The sequence below is a fragment of the Chlorocebus sabaeus genome, chromosome 14 (assembly GCF_047675955.1).
Source record: "Chlorocebus sabaeus isolate Y175 chromosome 14, mChlSab1.0.hap1, whole genome shotgun sequence".
NCBI lineage: Eukaryota > Metazoa > Chordata > Mammalia > Primates > Cercopithecidae > Chlorocebus > Chlorocebus sabaeus.
The window spans coordinates 68,822,576-68,845,485 of NC_132917.1; the positions used below are offsets into that span (position 1 = coordinate 68,822,576).

General features: G+C 40.2%; 1 protein-coding gene across 3 annotated transcripts in view; it reads left to right on the forward strand.

Moving 5' to 3' along the window:
• Positions 1 to 22,910, forward strand: part of ANTXR1 (ANTXR cell adhesion molecule 1) — a 266,535-nt gene that overhangs the window by 6,649 nt on the left and 236,976 nt on the right. For all 3 annotated transcript variants that reach the window (XM_007970383.3, XM_007970382.3, XM_007970384.3), the window contains exon 2: positions 20,318 to 20,389. In XM_007970383.3, the coding sequence (XP_007968574.3) occupies positions 20,318 to 20,389 (72 nt within the window). The remainder of the gene's footprint in view (positions 1 to 20,317; positions 20,390 to 22,910) is intronic.

Genomic DNA, 22,910 nt, shown 5'->3' on the forward strand with positions numbered 1-22,910 from the left:
CAGTTTTGTTGTACAGATTATTTCATCACCCAGGTATTAAACCTAGTACTCATTAGTTATTTTTCCTGAACTTCTCCCTCCTTTCACCTTCTACCCTCCGATAGGCCCCACCTCTGTGTGTCCCTGTGTTCTCATCGTTTAGCACCCACTTATAAGTGAGAACATGTGGTATTTGGTTTTCTGTTCATGCATTAGTTTTCTAAGGATAATGGCCTCCAGCTCCATCTTTGTTCCTGCAAAGGACATCATCTCCTTCTTTATAGCTGCATATAATGCCATGGTGTATATGTACCACATTTTCTTTGTCCAGTCTATCATTAATGGACATTTAGGTTGATTTCATGCTGTTGCTATTGTGAATAGTGCTGCAGTGAACATATGCATACATGTGTCTTTATAATAGAACAATTTATATTATTTTGGGTATATACCCAGTAATGGGATTGGTGGGTCGAATGATATTTTTGTCTTTAGGTCTTTGAGGAATTGCCACACTATCTTTTAAAATAATAATTTTAAAGGGCATCAGAAAAATAGTTATTGGGACCAGGAATTTCTTTTATTATTTTTATTTTTGTACTGAGGTGGACTTAATGCTTGGTTTTAAATGCTCCTCCAATTAAGTTCCACATTTGGAGAGGGCCTTTCACGCCAGGCAATAGTTGGTAGGACTGCCTGCAAACTGGATGGTTTGGCATATGGGTCAAAAATAAAAATAAATATGGCAAAACTGTTTTGTTTTGTTTTGTGTTTCTGTGTGGGTCAGCCAAGTAACTACCTCTGCTTTACTTAGCTGTGGAGACCTGGTTAAACTCAGTGTCAAGGAGCATTGGAGGAAGGCACCTGTCCCAAGATAACCTGTAATTATGTCCAAATGCTAAAGGACTCCTCGTGGTCCAGAAACAAATTCTGGGATCAATTAGGGAGACTTGGCTGTAATATAAATGCAAATGGGATTTGCTCTATGCTAATTTAGAACGCGTGTCTGTCTTTGGTATGCGGCCAAGAGACTGGATCTTGCCTCTCCCACTGATTACTCTGCAATAAAAGACAAAGAGAATATTTGAACATTTGTTGACATGTTTTTCAGACAGGTCAGGTTCATACTGAAAAACTAATTAGATTTCTCCAATTTGACTCAGCAGATTTCTTCCGTTCCTTTGGCATAGATGACGTACTCAGTTTTGATCACAAGCGTGTATTCCAATACAGGCGTGGATAAAACAACGCCTACTGCAAGCAATGTCCTGCCATGGGAGGTGCAAGGAATGCAAAATAAACAGGAAGAAGTCCCAGGCTATCAAGTTTTTATGGAGAAAAGTGTTAGAAGGACTCCAGGCAGCCAAAGCTAAAGACTTCAATGAGGATTTGGGAAAGGAGCCAAGTAAAGTCAATTTTAGATCAATAAGAAATAAGAAGTAACATTTACTGAGCCCTTGCTACCTGCCAGACACTATAGTAAACACTTTGCCTGTATGACCTTGTTTAGTGTTTATAACCTCCAGAAGGTCTGTACAGTCATCATTACTATTTCACACATGAGGAGATGGAGGTTTAGAGAGGTTACCCAAGGTCACTCTGAGTGGTGAAACTAAGCCTCAAACCCAAACCCCTCTGACTCATGATCTATGCACAAAGATTAAAAAAAAAAAAAAAATCTAAATATGCAAAAGAACATTGAATCAATCAAGGTAGGTCAGGTTATGCTGTGGTAACAAATAACCCCTGAATCTCAGTCACACAAAACAACAAAGTTTTATTCTCTGCATATACTACATGTCTGATAGGAGTCAGCGGGGCTCTTCTTATGGTGATGGTTCTGGGAGCCAGGCTGGTGGAGACTGCTTCCTGATACCTCCTGCCACCATCAGGGCTGCAAGGGATGAGAATGCTAGATGATGTCTGGCTGGCCATGAAATGCTCCAGCCAGCAGTGATGTGTGTCCTTCTACTCACAGCCCATTGGTCAGAACTGGTCAGATAGCCTCACTCTATGGAAAAAGACTTGAAGAATAATCCTCCATGTGCCTAGATGGAAGGAAAAGCCAGATATGGGTGGACAATAAAAGCTTCTACTGAAAACCTATAATTATAATTTGGTTTGGCTTGAATAAGCAAGAAAGAAGTAGCCATTGAGAGAGAATAAAGAGATAAGACTTCTGGAGAAAGGTCAGTTTTGAGCCATGTCTTGGATATACAGCATTCACCAACCTAGAATTACTGTCAGACCTGATGTTTCAAATGTGCCCAAGAGGCAATGGTAGCTCCTTCTCTTTTCCTGCCTTCCACATTCTCCCCATACTTTAGGTGAAACATTCAGTAAGGTGGGCGGGGGATTAAATTAGATTAAATGGAAAGTGGAAATGGAGATTAGACATGCTCTCCTGCCACCTAAGTGTTACATGAATATATTTGAAAGACAAAACTCTCTTTTTCCATAGTTTTTGGAATATGAGGGAATTTGAAAGGCTGGGGAAAGACAGCAGCCCGTGGAACACAGACCACTGCAGCAGCAGAGCTCAGAGGATGCCTGTACACTGCAGGGGCTGATTCTGAGTTTGAATCAAGAGTATCTGGGCTCCGACTTGTGCTTCTCAATGAGGGTGCTGCTGGCATTTTTGATGGGACAGTGTTTCCCTGTAATGGACTGTAGGTTGCTTTATCTTTCCTCCTCCTTGCTTTCTAAATACCATTAGCCTTTCTGTTCATTGCGATGCCCAATACATGACAGCCTCTCTACTTATTTCTAAGGTTGGTACTACCTTGGTTGAGAACTCCTGACTGAAAGAAGGCAGGGCAGAGCAGGGCATGCCATTGATGTTGATTCCAAGCACCCAAGAACCACATCTGGGCATTTATCTGAAGGAAGAAATTGGGAGGCTTCCATGATAAGACCTCCAGTGGAAATTGTAGACCTTGGGAACGAATATGCTAAACTAGTGGTTCTCAACCAAGGGCCAGATCACTACTTCAGAGGGTTGAGGAGGACATGTGTATTCTGGAAAAGCTTCTCAGTTGATTCTGATTCAGGTCCCTCCCTCAGTGAGTCGTAAGACTGAACAGAAAGACAAGAAAAGCTGCCCCATAATGATGGCTCATGCTTATGGTCTTATGGTGAGGATATATTTGAGGCAGCACACACCTTGTAGCTGGGCTACAGGCAGAGCTCTTATTTTAGATGGTAGCAGAAGAAGCCACATAAAATATGAAGGCAGGAGAGCAAAGGTCACTGAGAGGCCATGTTTTGCCCTTCGGTGTTGCCAGGTCCTGCTGTGTGTACATATACATTTAAGCCATGATATTTACTAGCCAGGACACTCCTTTGCTTCCTTTCTCGTAAGTGTCCCTACATGAAATGTGCCTCACGGGAATGTGTTAAACAGGGCTTAAGAAGGCCAACTTCGGAATCAGGCATCAGCAGCTTTAAATATCAGCTCAACGCTTCACCAAGCATTGTGACCTTGGGAAAATTATTTAGCCTCTCTGAACTTCAGTATTGTTAATCAAATAGGCATTAAAATGTCTGTCTCACAAAAGTGGGTAAAGATTAAAACCTTTAATCATTTGGCACATGAGTGCTGAGACGATAGATGGTGATGGTGATGGTTATGGTGGTGGAGGTGGACGTGATGATAAGGATGATGGAGATGGTGGTGATGGTGATAGTGATAGTGGTGATTATGGTGATGTTGACAGTTGTGATGAAGATGATGATGATGGTGATGGTGATAAGGATAATGGTGATGGTGGTGGTGGTGACAGTGATAGTGATAATGATAATGGTAGTAGTGATGATAGTGATGGTGGTGGTAGTGATGACAGTGATGGTGATATGGTGATGATGGTGGAGATGGAGGTGATGATGATGATAATGATGATGATGGCAGTGGTCATGGTGGTGGTGGTGTTAGCAATTACCCCTGGAGAAAGAAAATATGGTCCTCTAACAAAAGATACCACCATAGATTCCAAGCAGGACTGCCTGGCTAGGATAAGGAATGTATCAATTCAATATTTATCAAGCTGTGCTAGACTTCTGGAATCACAAAATGCCTAAAACAAGTGCCAGTTCTTAAGGAGCTCATAGTTTTGTAGAAGAGATGGGGAAACAGTGAAATAATTTACTTTTGGTTGAGATGAGAGGGAGGAGGTGACTTTGAATCTGGAGCTTGGAAGTTGATCAGGATTTTGTCAGGTGACAAAGTAAAGAAAAAGGCAACATTTAGGAAAGCAAACTAACACATACTCTTTGTGATATGAATGTGACAGGGAAATAATCTGGAAAGAGTTTAGATTTTGTTCCATCAGGAATAGGTTATGAGATTAAAGTTTTCTAAGGACAAAAGTGTCAAGCTTATGTATGTGTTTTAGAAATACATATCTATCATCTATGTTTGCAGTGGGAATGAAGGAAAAAAATAATAAATGAGATTGGGGGTTCTTTTGTATTAAGGATCAGCAGGATTGGATGAGCCATTGGCTGTGAGTGAATGGGAGAGGGAAGGGTTGCAACAGTAAGGAGCAGGCATCAGAAGGAAAGAGAAGTTGGTGTGGACATGCTGAGTCTGAACATGTAGGGCATGTGCGTGGAGATGTTGAGTAGGCAGTTGGCTTGATACCCTGGAGCTGAAAATAAAAACTTGAGTGTTGTAAGCCCAAGGGTAATAGTTGAAAATGCAGGTATGGATAATAAATAATAGCAAGATAATATCAGGATTTTAAAATGCCAAGAAGAGGTGGAGTTTGAAGAGGAAGATGGCCAAGGTCCAACCCAAAGGAATTGCTAACAGGAATTGTCTGGGCAAGAGAAGAAAATCCACTAAACAGAACTGAGAAGAAGCAGAACAGTCAGAGAACCAGCAAAGAATTGTATTAGTGAGGCAAGAAGGGACAGAATTTCAATGTGGGGGAAGGGGTGATCATTCAGATGTTTTCCCCTGAAATCATCTCCTCCTCAATGTATGGTCTTGGTGAATGGCAGCACTATAAGTCTAGCTACTTAAGCCAGAGATATGAGGGTAATCTGTTGTTCACACTCAAGCCTGACAATATCCACTGCCATATCTCTCCCGGGTTGACCTTGTTCTCTACCTTGTCATTGTCTTAGCTCAGGCATTCACCATTTTCACCCAGTTCCAGTGAAATATTCTCTAAATTGGTCTCTTTGCTTCCTTTCTTTACCCCTCTCCCCACCTTGTATTCTTGACAATCAATTCTAAAATTGATCTTTTTAGAACACAAATCTAATATCAATACCATCTTCCCTAACTCTCACCTTTTATGCCTTAGACATCTCCAAAGCTCTTTCAGGATAAAGTGTAAACTCTACAGCAAAGTGTCCAAGACCTTTATTGCTCAGGTCACTGTGCATTTCCAAAACTTCATATCTTACCATATCCCACATCTTTTTGAGTTTCAAAAAACTGTGCTGCATAGTTCCCCAAACTAATCCTTGCCCTCTCTTGCCTTTAGCTGTAATGCCCTTCACCACCACACACATCTTTACTAGGTGATGCTTGCCCATTTATCCTTTGAGATGATTACTAGTACATGGTCCCCTCCTATTACTAGTTGTGGGCTCCCTGTGGTAAGAAAAAATAATAAGAAGAACAATCACTTTTCTATGTTATTTCTTCATTCAAAGTTCCTTCCTTATTCAGAATCTCCTAACCCCATAACAACTCATATTGTATGACGAGCCGTGGAGTGGTCCATTTTCAAGAGATGGAGAGGGAAAACCCTTAGTGTTTGTCCTCTGGGGTTTCATCCAGTGACCTGACCTGATTTTCCCCTGATGCTTAATGATATGCAGCCCTAATTAATAAATACCTGTAGGGAACTCCTGGAAGATGGCTTTCCCAATATCTTGATTGCGAAAGGACTGTGATGAGAATCATAGTCCCCCTACCACCACTCTTGACATTAAAAATAATGCAGATTCCAGGTTTGCAGAAATTATATAGCAAATAAGAATTCTATAGCAAATAACAGAAAAGTAAAGAATCCTAATTGTAACTGTACACCAGTCACAATAATAAACAATATAAGGTAAAATGAAACTTCAGATGCTATTAGACAAATAAACGTTAAAACTCATTGTTAGCAGAGTGACCAAACATCCTAATTTGCCCAGGACAGACCTGGTCTATGCTTGTTGTCCCAGCATAATTATGAATGTCTTCTTTTACTCTCAAAAATGTCTCAGTTTGGATTTTAAATTATATGGTCATCCTGATTATTAACTGTTGTAAAAGACAGTATCAAAAGGAAAGGGGATTGAAGGTCAAACAGGTAAAGCACCTTGCGCACTTTGTTCCATTAAAATGGGCAGCCATTTCAGCACTCCTGCTTCCATTTAAGTGCTCTAATTTTAAGTATTTTCTGGAATCCTCACTCCCAAATTCCCATAACAATTAGCGGAAGTTCTTTAATACCTTTCACTATCTTAGCACCTAACACTTTGAACTGTAATTGTACATTTCCTGACCCTTCCATGGGGAGGCAGTGTTGCCTAATGGTTAAGAGCACAGGGTTAAACCCAGAAAGACTTTATGAGCATAGTGTTTGACAAGCATGGACTTCAACATGGACTCTAAGTGTAGACCGCTTGGGTTCAAATCTCAGCCCTACCACATACTAGCTGTATGTCCTTGAGTAAGCTGTTTAACCTCTCTATGAACTCAGTTTCCTCACCTGGAAAAAGGGAGATAATAATAGTATGTGTCACATAAGGTTGTGCTCAGAACAGTGGTGGCCATACTGGAAATGCTAGCTGTCATTATTAAGTGGCAATGAATGTAAGGTGCCCAGCACAATGCCTGCTGCTTAGTAAGTGCTCAGTAAATGTCAAGTGTCATAATTATTCATCTTTATATAGACTCCAAAGGACCAACCAGGCACTCAAATATCAGTTTGCTGATCAATAAGTGGCATACTATAAGTAGGCCCAGCAAGATGAGAACTGAAAAAAAGCCATATACTTTAGCAGAAATAAGGGCATTGGTGACTTTTGAAAGTGCTGTTTTGGGGCATCATAAGAGCAGAAACGAAAAATGAGCTGAGAGGCTTAACAGGAGATGAGAAAGCAAGTTTATGACCTCAGAAAAAGATCTGGAGCATAAATGTTTAGCTTCTCCCTCATTCCTTCCCCCTCTGTCATCTAAAACTGTCCCGTCTCCCAAAAGAAAAAGTCGAAGAAAGTGTCTAGGAGACGCTGCATCAGGTCCAGAGACTAAGAGCGTTGACACTGACATGCAACACATGCGTTAGAAATTCACTAGAAATAAAGCAGATGGACTGAGTATGAAAGAGGTCAAGCCAGGGTCTACTCTCAACTGTGTTGCCAAATTGTAAAAAAATATGCAGAGAAAGATCTGTGAGGAGCCCCTAGAATAATCCCAGATCTAGAAGTGAGTTTGCAGTCCAGTGGGGACCTGAGAGAGATGAGAACCATCTCCTTGGAGCCCTGTTGCCGTTGGGCATCAGCATCATGCAGAGGCAGCTGCTCTGTGGGAGTCAACAGGGAAACCAAGCCACAAGAGATGCCTATGAAAACCAGGCACCTCCGTGACTGTGATCCTGTCCAGCACTGCTGAGTCCTCCCACTAGATCATGAGCCTCCAGGGAAACGGCAGAGTTCTGTGTTTAATTATGTGGATGTACTAGGGATCAAGAATGAGGCCACCAGGTACAGCACAATGCAAACCTGAAGTAGAGGCCAGGCCAAAACAGCCCCTACATATGGCAAGCTGGAATGATGTAACTGTGTCCAAAACAAGCAGACAAACCTTGCAAAGGTGAAGTTCCTTTGTGGAAATGACTGGGGTTGATTCCATTCCCCACTCTCCCCTAGCTGATGGACAACAACATGAGCTTACTTTAGCCATCAAGACTAACTCCTTTTCACCAGATTAATTCCTTTGAGAAGTTTATAAGTGTGAGATGATGCAAGTGTGTGTATGTGTAAGTTATTTTGGAAGCAAATGCCAAGCCAAGTTATACCTTTCCACATTCAAGGATGAAAATAGGGCCTACCAAACTTTAGCACCTTAAGATAAGTGATTAAACAAAATTCCTGAGGTAGAAGAATAATATATTTATGGAAAGTATTTTCAGTAACGAAAAAAGAAAAGGTCAATTGTAGCACCATATGACTTCAATTAAGTTAAATAAAACAGTAAATTTGTGAAACAGGAGATAAAATACGAAATGAGAAGATAAAGGACCTAGAACAGTTAAGGAAATATAAAATAATGTGGAAAAATTTCAAGTCACCAAAGAAGCAGTAAAGAGCAGAACTGACAATGCAGAAAATGAAATAAATGATGCAGGCATGTTTAAGGAATTCTCATAATTTGAGGAGGAAAATGCAGTAAGAAGAAAATGATGAATGATAAAATGATAAATAATGAATGGAAAAAATAGCTATTCGAAGGACCAAGTAACTGCATTGCTAAAGTATAGTCTAGAAGAAAATTTCAATGCTTTAATAGAAGAAAACTCTTCTGACTTAAGAAAAATTTGAAAATGCAGATTGAGTAGGCTCATCAAGTGATAATCTCAATTAATTATTCATTAAAAGACACTAATACTTAGACATTTCCTGGTGAAAATCTTTAATTTAAAAGACAAAAGAAGAACTTTAGAAGTGGGAAGAAAACATATGGTACCTGCGAAGGCTCTGAACATAGAATGGTGAATTTTGATTGACACAATTAATCTTTTATGATGGATAAAATTTTTGATGAACAAATTTTGATGGATTTATCAACTAAAATGTTATACCCAGCCAAGATGTCACTTACACATATGAAAAATATAAAAGCATTTTCAGATACATATAGATTCTTCTTGAAAGGGGAGTGGGATAATTTTCTTCAGAAAATTATCTGAAATGTGAATCAAAGTTTTAAAAAATAAAATATAATAGTTATTACACAAAAGAAGTGGAAATGACCATTGAATCAATTTAAGCAAATATATGTCTAAATAGTATTTTCAATAAATTTTGAAATAATATTGCATCAACAGACAAAAGCAGTCTGTCATGAGAAAGGAACAAGCTGAAAATAAGAAACTTTGGGGGAAAAGTACACTGTTTCTGAATATTGAAATCCATTAGAAATAATGACCACCAGACTGAATATTGCACAAAAAAAAAAATAGATTCAGTTCATCAGAGGACAGTTTGAGAAAATTCCTCAGAACTTAAGCTGAAAGGATACAGAGATTAAAATTATGAGAAAAGAGGCCGGGTGTGGTGGCTCACACCTGTAATTCCAGCACTTTGGAAAGCCAAGGCGGGCAGATTACCTGAGGTCAGGGGTTCGAGACCAGCCTGGGCAACATGTTGAGACCCCTCTGTCGCTACTAAAAATACAAAAATAATTAGCCAGGCTTGGTGGCACATGCCTGCAGTCCCAGCTACTCAGGAGACTAAGGCACGAGAATTGCTTGAACCCAGGAGGCGGAGATTGCAGTGAGCCAAGTTCACACCACTACACTTCAGCCTGGGCAACAGAGCAAGACCCTGTCTCAAATAAAATAAAATAATGAGAAAAGAGAAAAGTCATACAAAGACTAGGTCCAGGATATCTAATATCGTATATACACACACATACACACACACACACACACACACACACACACACAAACAAAATAAGAATTCTGGGGAAAGAGATACAATAAAAAATAATAATAAAAGGAAGATAATTTTCCTGAGCTGCAGAAAGATTGGAGTCTTTAGATTTGGAAGATTTAGGTAAAATACTCAGCCTCATTAGTTTTTTTAAATGGTCTACAATTCGTACAATCTTCGATAATTTCTTAAAATGTAAGAATAGAAAAGTCTATGTTCTTCCAACAAAGAAAAAAAATAGGCTCAACAAAAAAGAAAGTGAGATTCAGACTGGCATTAGTTTTTTTACTCTACAACATTAAATGTTCAAAAAAAGCTCAATAGTTATAAGGTCTTGAGTGAAATGTGATTTTAAAATTCCTTAGCCAGGCTTTAAAATGATACGCATTTTAAAATTGTATTACTTAGTTACTGAAAAAATTACCTGAAAATATTGACATCAAAATGGAAAATATATATGAAAAAATGTTTAAGTAAAAGACATGGCATAAAAGAAACAGAAGGAATGGTTCTAGAAAAGTTAAGAAGTTATAATAAGGCCATCAGTGAGACTTTGTAGCAAAATATAAAACTGAAAGAATGGATTTTCAACAGAGAAAATGAAAAATGTAAAATTTTTATGCATGGTAGCAAAAATCACTCATATTACATTTACATATGCAAGAAGATGCAGTTTATTCTTAGCTCCCAAACTCCTCTTTTCTTCCTTCTAAGTCCACCTTCTGGGTAGCAGGAGGGAGGGAAATCCATAAATTTTGAACCCAAGTTGTGACAATAGCCCATTGTGGTGATTTTTAAAAATCCCTTTAGGTAAAAAGCTCAGTCTTTCAAATGTTGCCTTTCCCTCACCAGTAGAATCTGGGTATTTGAAGGAGATGAATTTGTTTCTGTGAAAGAGTCCTTAGATTTTGGACCAGTTGGTTTCATAGAAAGTTCTGTCACATCTTCAAGGAACAGAAAATTTCAATACTAGTGTTAAACGCATGCAGACAGCAGGAAAAAATAAGTTTCTCAATTCACTTTATGAAGCTAGCATATATCTAATATCCGTATCTACCAAATATAATACCTTCATACACAAAACTTCCCACCAACTTCTGAATAAAAACTTTAAATTTTAAATTAAATACTTTTTTTAAAAAACTAACAGTATAGTAAAAGAATAATATCCTAAGACCAAGTAAAATTTATCCTAGGAATGCAACAGGGCTTCAATATTTGAGAATGTTTATGATGACTCCAATTTTTTTGACGGCTGAAGATGAAAACCATATCTCAACAGAATCTGAAAGACATCTCTGAATACTTAAGCATTCAAGGATATAGGGGCTATAAATCATAATTAATGAGGTTGATTTAATAAATATATTTTGAACCCTATACCCTACAGAAAATAAACTTTCCTTTCAAATGCCCATGAAATATTTATTAGGTCACAAAGAATGCCTCCATATATTTCCCAAGGCACAATTTTTCCAGTCTGCATTATCAGCAATAAATAACAGGAAATGAATAGCAAAGTACACCAAAACTTCAGCTGTCAGGAAAAAAAAATACACATTTGTATATTATCTTGTCATGAGAAAGACATGACAGTGAATATAGAAATTTAGAAAAAAACAAGTCTGAAAGAAAGTGATTGTCTGGGACATAGGTTGGCAAACTATGGCCTGCAGCCTGTTTTTGTAAATAAAATTTTATTGTAGTACAGCCACATTCACTTTGTTCATGTACCGTCAATAGCTGCTTTTGTGCTACAAAAAGCAGAGTTGAGTAGTTGCCACGGAGACCACATGGCCCCCAGAGCCTGAAATATTTACTGTCTGGCCCTTCACAGAAGAAGCTTGCCCACCCCTGGACTAAGAAAACATTTGCAACTGAATATAAAATGGGCCAAGAATATTGAGACTAGGGTCAGCTTCATGGGCATGGGACCTGTTCAGTCAGTCACCCAGGGCCTGTCTTTTCAAAGGGCCTGGCCCTTGGTTTAAGGGCCATCTTGCCATCTTGAATTTCATAAGTTTTGAACAAGAGACACTGCATTTTCATTTTACCCCAGGTTCTGCAAGTTATGTAACTTATCTTAATTGATACAAAGAAAAATGAATCATAAATGTGAAAAAATGGTGGCTTATAGTTAAATACATCCAAATTAAAACAATAATGAAATCAGTTTGTCCTTCCTCTGCCCACCCTCACTGCACAGTCTAATTACTTTGATGTGGGGACAGTCTGTAGGGTAATTGGCTCCTGGAGAGCCAAACATGAACTCCTCATTCTTAGCATCTGTCCCTCCCTCTCTCTTTTCTTTTCATAATCCTCAGATAGCAAAGGGCTTTCTGTCCCTCTGCTGTACTGCCTACCCTAAGGCATGGATTTCTTCACCAAATGACACAAGAGGAAATTATGTCCTCCTTATATTGTGATCTTAATCCTCCAAGTTTGGCTCTTTAACTGCTAAAGGAATTTAGAAAATCTCTCTTTGACAAAGTCTTGCTTCCAAACCAGTTGTCTTGCTGCAAAAATCATATTTTGAATTTCAAATGTTAACTTTTCCCCCCTTTCTGCATCACTGCTGGAAAAACAGAATCCCCCACTGCCCCAGTGTGGCTCCTCCCAGATGGATGTCTCTGACTGACCAGGGTGTGTTGGGTCACTTTCCGTGCAGTTGCTAAAGAGAAAAGCACAGTAAAAAATTCAAAATATTACCCCCATTGTGTATGTAAAGATATTGTTAAAAATTATTCATCAGAATTATTTTGTAATGTGAAAAAGTAGAAGCAACTCAATGTACAAAAAGGAATTATACCTATTATAAAGTTATAATTATACAAGTTATAAAGTGGAAAAAATGCAGATGTTACAAGTGATGCTGGGAAGGATTAGTGAATGAAATAAAAATTTGTTCATAACTATAATGACATTAAGTGAAAAGAGCAGAGACCATAACCTGTAAATACACAAAGTGAAGATGCTTCGGGAAGTCTGAAAGTAGAATCACTGCAGTGAAGGCAATGGTTCTATCTGAGCTGTGGGATAATGGGTGATTTTTATTTTCTTCCTTTTGTTTGTCTTTCCCTCCTCGCTACCCACCCCCGCAAAATTTCCAACAATGGACCTGCTGATTTTGTGATACAATATTTGTAAACCCTCTCCCTTGGTGCCCTCATTCTGAGTCACTTCCTCCCAAGTGACATCATCCGCAGCCACTCTCACTCGACGATGTTGACCCATCCCCCTTTGATCTTTCTGGGGGATGCAAAGTGGCTACTGTGGCTTCATCTCTGTGAATCTGGCGAGTATGAGAAACGGAGCCGCAGCTGTGCATTTCAATTATGGGAAATACCTTTTGGGTTACTAACCCATTGTCTGTATTCTTAACAGCAGTGCTTTTGTGTTGAATCTGCACCAAAAGTACCAATAGTTGATATTAGAAAATGTTTTTAGGGTTCTCCTGGTGTGCATGTGTTGTGTGTGTGTGTGCGTGTGCCTGTTGAAAAAGGCAGAGTGGAGTTGAAAGGAGTACATATTTTGCTGTAATACCTTTTTGATCATGATCCACAAGAAAAATACATTTTACATCTTGACACAGTACATATACAATACTTATGTGTAATTGAACAAAAGTTACACATTACATTCTTTTTGTTACTGTATGCAGTATATTCTGGTATTTATATTTTATTCTATTCTATCTTTTTAATGTTGGCAATGTCCCATGAAATTGCTTTCCCAAATCACTAATAAGTTCCATTCTGTCCATAGGCATCAGTTAGATACACTAACGGGACATTCCATCACAAGTCAGTCGAGTGGCGCCGGACACCCTGTGCTGGGGTCCCTGCGACACAGACAGGAGCAAGGTGGGTGTCCCCAACTCAAAGTACAGTGTTCAGTGATTAAGTTTGGGTCTGTATCAGTGTCTAATGAAGTTGGAGTGGAGGCAAGGTCAAGGTCAAGCCTTCTGAGCAAGAGGGAGGCATGGCTGTGACTCGAAACAGTAATAGGACAAAGCCAGAAGGCCTGGGCCAGGTTTAAGACTCCAGGCAGTCAGAGGAGAGGGCAAGGCTAGGAGGAAGAAGAGGAAGGCATTGACCTCAGATTATTGTTCAGTTACTTCCAAGGGTCTAATATGCAAAGAGTAGAGGCAAAATAAGAACTCCAAATCTCATTCTGACTTGTTTTCTGAAGTGCACTCTTTTCCTTGGAAGAAGCTGGGGAGGGAGCACAACAGCAAATGAACGCAGGGTCTTTGACAGCAGAACTAAGTGTGAGTCCCACTTACATGCGCCTGAAGCTGCCGAACATATCTGTATCCTTCCAGGATTGGCAGGGGACCCAAGTGGGTCGCTGAGGACATCAGTGACTTCAACTGGGTGGGGCTAAGGACAAGTAGAAATTGGCAGTTTTATAATTTCCATCCTTAGAGCTGCTCTGCTCTTCCAGGATTAAAAGACTCCTTGGTGATGGTTCCAACTGCAAACTTTCTTTTTCCCTTTTATTCTATTCTAATCTGTGTTCAAAAGAAGGGAGGGTACTTTAAACTCAATTTGGCCAACTCGATTCTTTCTGACTTTGGTTGTATGTGTGGCTAATGGAAAGAGCCTGTATTTTCTAAGGAGCTTAACCACAGGGAGGTTTGGAAACTCACATAAACAGAAAAGAATGCACTTCAGAAAACAAGTTAGAATGAGATTTGGAGTTCTTATTTTGCTTCTACTCTTTGCATATTAGGCCCTTGGAAGTAATTGAACAATAATCTGAGGGCAGTGTCAGGTTCCATGCAGAATCCTGCACTGGGAACACACAGTGAGTGCAATGTCACAAAAATTTCTTGACTTCTTATCATGTTCCAAACACAAGAGGGAGCATAGAAAAAGAAAAATAAGTAAGACACTCTGGAATTGCTTTCAGCAGCAACCTTCTGGGACACCAGACTGAAGACTGGTGGCTTTCCCTCCCCATGGTCTGGCGAGCCCTTCTCCAAAGCCAAGTCAGATGATAGTGTGGGAGGGCATTGACTCTGCTTTTGAGTGGACCCAAGTGTATTGAAAGAATCTTCAAGCACAGAACTCTGTAAGACTGTCTTCAAGCAGAATTCCTGGGAGGCTACTTGAATTCCAAATTCTGCTGAGATTTGTGCAGTGAAACAGAGGCACAAAATCCCAGGAAGGGGCCTGGAGCCTCTGTGTCATCCTGAGACCAAGCTGACCTATGATAGCCTTCAGGAGCTAGAACTGCATTTGAGTTAGGATTTAATGGAGTCAAAATTAGGGACTTTTTATATCCTCTGATTTGTAGCATGTGTCACTGCAGCTCTCTGTGACTAGAGTTTGCCCAGTAGTTACGTGTTAAAGACAATTCTGGAAAAAAAAAATCTACAACAGAGTTCAGTGGAACATTTTCTAGTACTGTTTACATTTGGGCTTAGAAGGTTTTAATTTCCAACTGCAACTTTGGTGATAATGGCTGGGTGGGCCATACTATCTGAAGATGGTATCAGGACGCCATAGCCAGAGTTTAAGATCATTGACTCATAAAGAGACTGACATGATAAATGGCATGTTCTACACATTGTGGGGTGGAAAGAAACTGGAATTGGATCCACTTTCTGCCATTTCCCCCAGCTAACACCTGGTTGTGACTGGGAGTCCACTTAGGTCTTCAGGATTGAGAGGAAACCCAGGGTCTGAACTACCCTGAGTCAATTATTCTGGCAGTAGCCACTAGGGCAGTTTCCACACCGGAAGATCAGTTACAAGGCCAAGTGCAAGTGAGACATACGTGTTTCAACAGAAAGTCTAAACTGAGTCATAGACCCAGCAAATTCATCCCTATGGAAGAAGGCGGCAGGGGGCGGGGTAGAGGTCTGGTTGAGGTCCCAGTGGTCATGGATAGGAAATCAGCTGGGATCGGTGGGTGGTGGTAAGGCAGGGGAGAGGACTGTAGTACCAGACAGGTAAACCTCCTGCCACTGGGGATTTGGGTTAAAGAAATATAAGCAGTACCCCCAACAAGCTCGCTGCCATGCTGAAACTACAAGCAGCGGACATAGGCCTCTTTCTTTTTCCAAGAGGTGGTTTGATCTTGGGATAGGACAATGCCTGCATGTGTGGGTTAAGAAGTTTCAGAAATAAAGAGTAGAAGGAGTCCAAGGTGCAGATCGAGATAACCCTTTACTCCCTTTTCCGTTAGTAGCTGAGGCCCCTCGGAATCCAAGGGTAACCCAGAGAAGACAAACCCAGTTTGGTTCCTAGAATCTTAGAAGGTTGTGTTTTTACCTTTGATATTTGAGGAGGCAAGTTATGTACATCTCCAATGTGGCTCAAAGGGTATGGTCAAGGCTTACATAATTGTGTAAAGAATGATCACTTATATATATGAAGTGACAAACTCCAGCAGCGACAGGGCAGCTGTTAGCAGAGGAGCAAGCCTGTCAATGCTTCCTTGCCTCCAGTTTTGTCTTAAAGCTCTCATTTTATTTTCTTCTTCAGAAAATTCAGCTTTTGCCCATTAGCAAGAGTTTTTTATGGATGTAGACTTTTCTCAACACCCAAGGATATATTTTGGATCTTTCCCTATATCTGGCATCAACAAATCAGGTGAACATCAAAACTGTATAAACTTTACATCAGTCAGATAGAAGTATAGTGAAATGACATGTTTTAAGAAAGCTAAAAGTGTGAATTATCATTGGGTGACCCTCTTTAATAAGTAAAGGAATGCAAATGAATTTGTGGCTGTGAAATAGGGCCACTCCTTGAGAATAAGGAAATGGTAACTCAAAAAGGATTTACTTCAAACTCTTGCTTCTTAAACAGTGAGTCAATAATAGTTTCCCAATTCTAGTTCAAGTTCCTATGTCATCAACACATTGCTTGTCCTCCCAGTATAATTTCCTGATTTTATTTTTTTATTTCTGTGGGTACATAGTGGATTATATATTTATAGTGTACATGAGGTGTTTTGATACAGGCATGCAGTGTGAAATAAGCACATCATGTAAAATTGGGTATCCATCCCCTCAAGCATTTATCCTTTGTGTAACAAACAAGCCAATTATACTTTTTAAATTATGCTTAAATGTACAATTAAATTATTATTTATTATTATTGACTATAGTCGACCCTCTGGTGCTATCAGATACTAGGTCTTATTCGTTCTTTCTAATTTTTTTTTTGTACCCATTAACCATCTTCCCAGTATAAATTCCTCCCGGCAGAAATTCTCTACCGATGAGGAAATTGGACATGGGATAAAGGAGGTTTGGAGATTTCCTTTCTAATCATTAGATATCTCACCCTACCCCCTCAGTAACCAGAATTTCAAAGATTAATTTTCCTGGTTGTATGGACCAAAACACAGCATTGCGTTTCAGAAGTGGCCACTAATGGCCAGTCTTCAAGGAAATCTCTTGATTCTAGTGGAAAGGGGTTGTAGAATTCTGGATTGGCCAATGGCTTATAGCCAGTCATGTGGCATATCTTCGGAGGCACCTGGACAGCATTGGGCCGTCTCTGCCAGATCACCACCCAGGACCCCCAGGGCCAGAGCATCCACCCCATGGCTGAAGGATGGCACCCTAGACCAGTCTGTGTGACTTGAAGTATAAAAGTGAACCCTGTCCAGGATGATGGCCAGGTCTTTATGAAAGAAGATTTCTAAAGCTTTAAGCCCAGGGCTAGGATGTGCAGTTCTGGTGAGCTCGTGGGAAACTCCAGCTGCCATTCAGCTCGGAGATCTACTGATGATCATGTGGGCCCAGTCACCAAGGAGCTATGCCCTAGAATCAGTGACCCATCTGGGAAGGCTTCTTAGTTCACATAAGTCACGGGAATTGGTGAGAGCCATCTGAGTCCCAAACCCAGGCTGTTTATCCAGGCCGAGGCAGAATAGGTGAGGATCAGTTGGCAAAAGATCAGGAAGCTTCCATGAGCAATAGAGGCTTTTCTTCTTTGTGCTCTTCTTTCTTTCATTCAATAAACAGCTAGTGCTCGGGAGGGAAATTTCTTTAAGGCTGATTGCCACCCAGTATCAGGGGATGCTGACAGAGAGGTGGACACGGTGGCCCTGAGAGCATAAGGCAGGGTTAGTGAGTCCTGTCTGTGTTGGTTAAAAGCAACAGGGAGAGACCAACCTGAGTTTGTTTGTTTTTTTGTTTTTTGAGATGGAGTTTCTCTCTTGTTGCCCAGGCTGGAGTGCAATAGTGCGATTTCAGCTCACTGCAACCTCAGCTTCCCAGGTTCAAGTGATTCTCCTGCCTCAGCCTCCTGAGTAGCTGGGATTACAGGCATGTGCCACTATGCCTGGCTAATTTTTGTATTTTTAGTAGAGACGGGGTTTTGCCATGTTGGCCAGGCTGATCTTGAACTCCTGACCTCGTGATCTGCCTGCCTCGGCCTCCCAAAGTGCTGGGATTACAGGCGTGAGTCACTGCGCCCACTGACCTGAGTCTTGAATGAAGAGTTGCTTGCCACTGTGGACAATAAGTATCCCAAGCAGGTGGAGTATGTATAAAGGCTGAGTGAGCAGAATAGACAAAGGGGTGCTTTTGACAGGAGGGGACCCTGGCACGCTCCTTCCAGATCCCTTCTCCATCTTCCCAGCTCCTCACCTCTCCTCTGCAGGCTGCGTGGTGCTGCACCAGGAAACCACTTGCTCTTCCCCAACTTCTGTGTTTTACACCAAGGATGATCTTGCTCCCCTTGTCTTCCTCACAAGTTTCTAACTGTCCTTGAAGAATGGGGTTAAAAACCACCCCCCTTCACAGCCTGCACTGGCACAGAGAGCCATTCCCTTTTCTTTTTTCCAAATGCACAGTCCTCAGCTGCAGTACTTTTCATGACAGGTTACATGTTAATTCTTCTGTCTTCCTCACTCAACTCAGTTCTTGAGGGGGAAGCACCATTTCTTAGCCATCTCTGCACCTTAGGCCGCTAGAATAGTGCTGTGTGATGTTATTTTTAATAGTTAATAAGAAATATCAAATCCCCAGTATAATCTTCCTGCCTCTGGTTATGCCAAATATCATCTCAAATTAGCCAAAGTGGGGTTCAAGATGAGCACACAAAAACATAATTCTAATGAATATCTCTTGTGTGAGGAGAAGAATCCAGGATTGAATCATTGCTTTTGACCCTTTTTACAGTACCCGTTATAAGATCCTAGAACAATCTGTGTTCTTCAAAAAAGAACAAAGGATAATATAATGAACACCCATGAGTTCTCCACATAAAATGAGCAAATGTTAACTTATTTTCACATTTTTTTAAAGAAATAAGACTGTGTATGTGAATATATTCACAGAAATTGTGTGCTGGTGGATTTATAATTTTTTTCTCTAACCGTGGAACAACTATCACTGTATCACATTCTCTAGAATTGAAGTTCTGGATTAATTTGAGGAAAGTGAGACATCCTTATGACACAGAGTATCTAATGGTATGGCCAGAACATACGGTACCACTTTTATTCAGGTCAGACAGATGTATTATTTCTGGATATGGGACAAAGAAAAATAAATTGTCCTCCTGGAAATGGAATATACCCAATCAGAATGAGAATTCTTGTGAATATCATTCCATAAAAAGGAAGGCAAAAAGTTCTCTTAAATCTCTATAAAATAGTTTGAAACAAAGGAAAAACAGCAACAAATAGCTCTCCGGATGTTAAAATTGTAAATGAGTGCATAGCAAATAAAAATAATCAGAAATCAGTGGAAAATGCAGTACAAAATGTCAGAGTAGAAAGAGCAAACTCTAACCTCAACAGTTATTAGAATGGCAAACAGAAATGTAGAGCTCGCCTGAAACTGATCCTTAAGTGAAAGGGAGGAGGCATCACAGCTACTAAAAAGAGTGGGTTCAAATAAAAAAAAACTAATTAGAGCCACTGCAGCAAACTGAATATGAGCACTATGGAAAATATAAGCTGATTGAAGCAGTAGAAAATGGTACCAGTGAAACAGAAGTCAAACTTGAGAAATAAAGAAGCCCCTTTCCAAATCTAAAATCCTGTGATTCCATATGTCCTAGAAAAGTTTCCCTCTTTTGTCACTAAGAGGATTCCTTTTTCGTATAACAAAAAGCTGTCATTCTTCTTTTATTAGTATGACTAAATTAGATTTCCTTAAATGTTCAACTATCACTACCTTCCTGAAATAAACTTCACTAATTAATTAATTATTATTCTTTTGGATTCCTGCTGGATTCATTTCATTAATAGGATTTGGAGATTTTGCATCTATATTTACAAATGAAGTTGGACCCTTTGGGGAAGGGATGTGTTTATCGTGTGCGCTAATTTCATTTAAATGGATTAGTTTTTCTTCCCTAATCAGAGAAATAATTTAATAGCACAAAAATAGCTGTTTCTCGAAGATGCGAAACTCACTTGTAAATCTCTTTGGGCCCAGTGTTTATTGTTGCTGTTGTTGTTTTTCAGGGTTTGAGTGTGTGAATTTGGGGTGGGACAGTGCGACGTAGAGTGAGGGGAGTTCTTTTACAACATTTTAAAGAACCCTAACAGCCTTTCAAATAATTTCCAAAGTTACAGAAGTTTCAAGTAACGAGTCCAGTTATTGGGGAGGTCAAATGTAAAATAACAGAATGTGAAGCTAAATAATACAAGGTAAAGACAAATAAACACCTGAGTCACGCAACGCCTGCTTTTGTTTTCCTAGATCAGGAAGTGTGCTGCACCACTGGAACGAAATCTATTACTTTGTGGAACAGTTGGCTCATAAATTCATCAGGTGAGAAACACTATGCGTTTTCTTCGCTTGTAGTTCTCTGTCATGAGAACTACTCAGTCCATGTTTGCTATTCTGTTAATTACTGAATACTTCAGGGATGTTTTTTGACTAAGGTGGGCTCTCAGATCTTGGACCAGAGACTGTTTACTTTGTTTTCATCTTTGCCACATTTTAGAGTAACATTTGGCTTTATGTTTTTGGGAGGAGCCAGATCTGGTTATGAGACCAAAAATATTTAGCATTCTCCCTTCTCTGTTGAATAGCCTATTCTTATTACCTTTCACATTTTTCTTGCACACTGCATCATGCAGCAGCAATTGGCACATTTTAGCTGGACTCACGTGTAGGGTGTACAGTGTGTAGGATGAACAATTCATCCCAGTTTGCCCAGAACTTTCCCAGTTTTAGCACTGAAAGTCTCACATCCTAAGGGGAAGCCTCCTTAGTCCTGAGCAAAATGTGATAATTGGTCACTCTAGCTGTGTGTACTATCAGGTAGAATCCTCTGAGCATTTTCAACATCACTTTCCCAGGCAAGGCAATGCAGTTTTGAACATAGTCACTGCAAATATCATGGGAGTCTTGGACTTAGTAGTAAGGAAGTGAGGTCACTTCACCCTGCTGTGTGCAGCCTCCAAGGGATAACACAACAGTAACAGCTTTCATAGAGTGCTTGAAGCAAGTTGTCAAAGTCTTTGGCAAAATTGGTCTGATCATCATAAATTCTAACACAGCTCCACTTCATGCTGATGGCCTCCATAGAGTCTTCCAGTTGATAGGAGTGACCATAAAGTTCCTCTTTGAGTAAGGTTCTTTGTCTCAGAATACAGGTTATCCTCTGAGCCCTGGGTGATGACAGACATGTTCCCCTCAAATTCAGTTATTGACCTCAACACATACCTACCTGCCTAATTGGAGGGAAAGGATTAGGAGGTGGCTTGTCTGTTATGCCAAAAATTGGAAGCTACAGCAGGAAGCATCTAAACCCAGATGATTGGGAAAAACAGATGCTGAGAGGACAGAAGGGAGAAAAAGTACAGGAAAAGGAGAGAAACAAATACATGGGTGGTGTTAGAAAATGTTTGAAAGGATCATAGAAACTAGGAATTAAAAAGAACAAGACTTCCCAGCCTATCCTAGGAGGCATTGTGTAACTCTCTACTTGAATAGCTCTGGTGAAAACTCACTGCCTTTTGAGGCAAAAATCCAATAGTTGGACAATTCCAGTTTTCATAAGTCTTTTTGTCATTAAGCCAAGATGTCCTTTCCTCACTCGCAGCCATTGGTCCTTTGCAGTGATATAAAGCAAGTCTGCCTCCACACCCTTCACAGTATCTGCTCTGTCTCTGATTTGCTCTTCTGGGCTTCTGTTCCCTCTGAAGTGGAGGAGTCTAGTGGAATAGGCTTTGAAGTCAGGCAGATGCAAGTTTGAATCTAAGTTCCATTGTGCAACCATAGCAATTCATCAACCTTGGCTGAACCCTAGTTTATATATGAGGCTTGTAACAGAAAATATATGGAAGCCCACTAGTCCAGCACCTGACTTAGAGTGGGCACACAACATCTTTCTCAGTTCCCTCAGCAATCCCAGACTCTTCACTATCTTAGAATCTTAGAAAATTGTGGGCAGGGGCAAGGAAGGGGATTAAGAGAACCCTTAATCTTAATGAAGAAACTGAGGGCCGGGGAGGTTGACATGGCTTAATCTGGAGAAGGCACCCTTCTCTGGTTGTCTCCGCTAACCCTACTTGGCCATGGAGCCCCTCAAAGTGTGGAGCCAAGATCTTACCATGACCCAAACTCCACGAGGCAGAGGCTGGGCTGTAGTCTGTTGACAGTCACAGCCCGAGTGCCCATAACAGTGCCAGATACGTAGCACATGCTCAGTCAGTATTTTTAAATAAGTGAATGAATGGGCAATTTTCATTTATTTATTCATTTTAATAAAAAGTCGAAGGCAGCTGGGACTGCAGGGGGGAAATTCATTCAATAACAGTGACTGATACCAGTATAAGTACATCATTTCTAATCTCAGTGGGATTTTTGACATTTTGAGTCCTTTTATTTATCTTTATTCTGACCCTCTGTCATTTTTCTAATAATGATTCTTATGCTTTGCTGTTTTCCTCAAGCCTTCAACCTACACCTCACACCCATCACTATCAACAAAGAACCTCACCTCCTACTTCACCAAGAATCCAGACAGTAGTGGACATGAGTTCAAGTTCCAATCTACTCCTGAAAGATGCACATATGTCCTTCCCACTAGTCTCCGAGATCCAAGTATCCCTCCCATGTAAGGCCAACCTCTCCATTTTTGTCTGATTTTATCCCATTGTCTCTAGTCTCCTCCAGGTCTTTGCTTCTGTCTTGTATTTTTCTCTACCTTCCCCCTGGCTCCTTCCCCACAGTCTACAAACGTTAATCTCTCCTGCCCCTTGTCCCAAAAAAAGCAATGACAGTGAATCTCTTGATCTTGTCTTCCTATAGATGGGACCCTATTTCTCTATTAGTTTCTCAC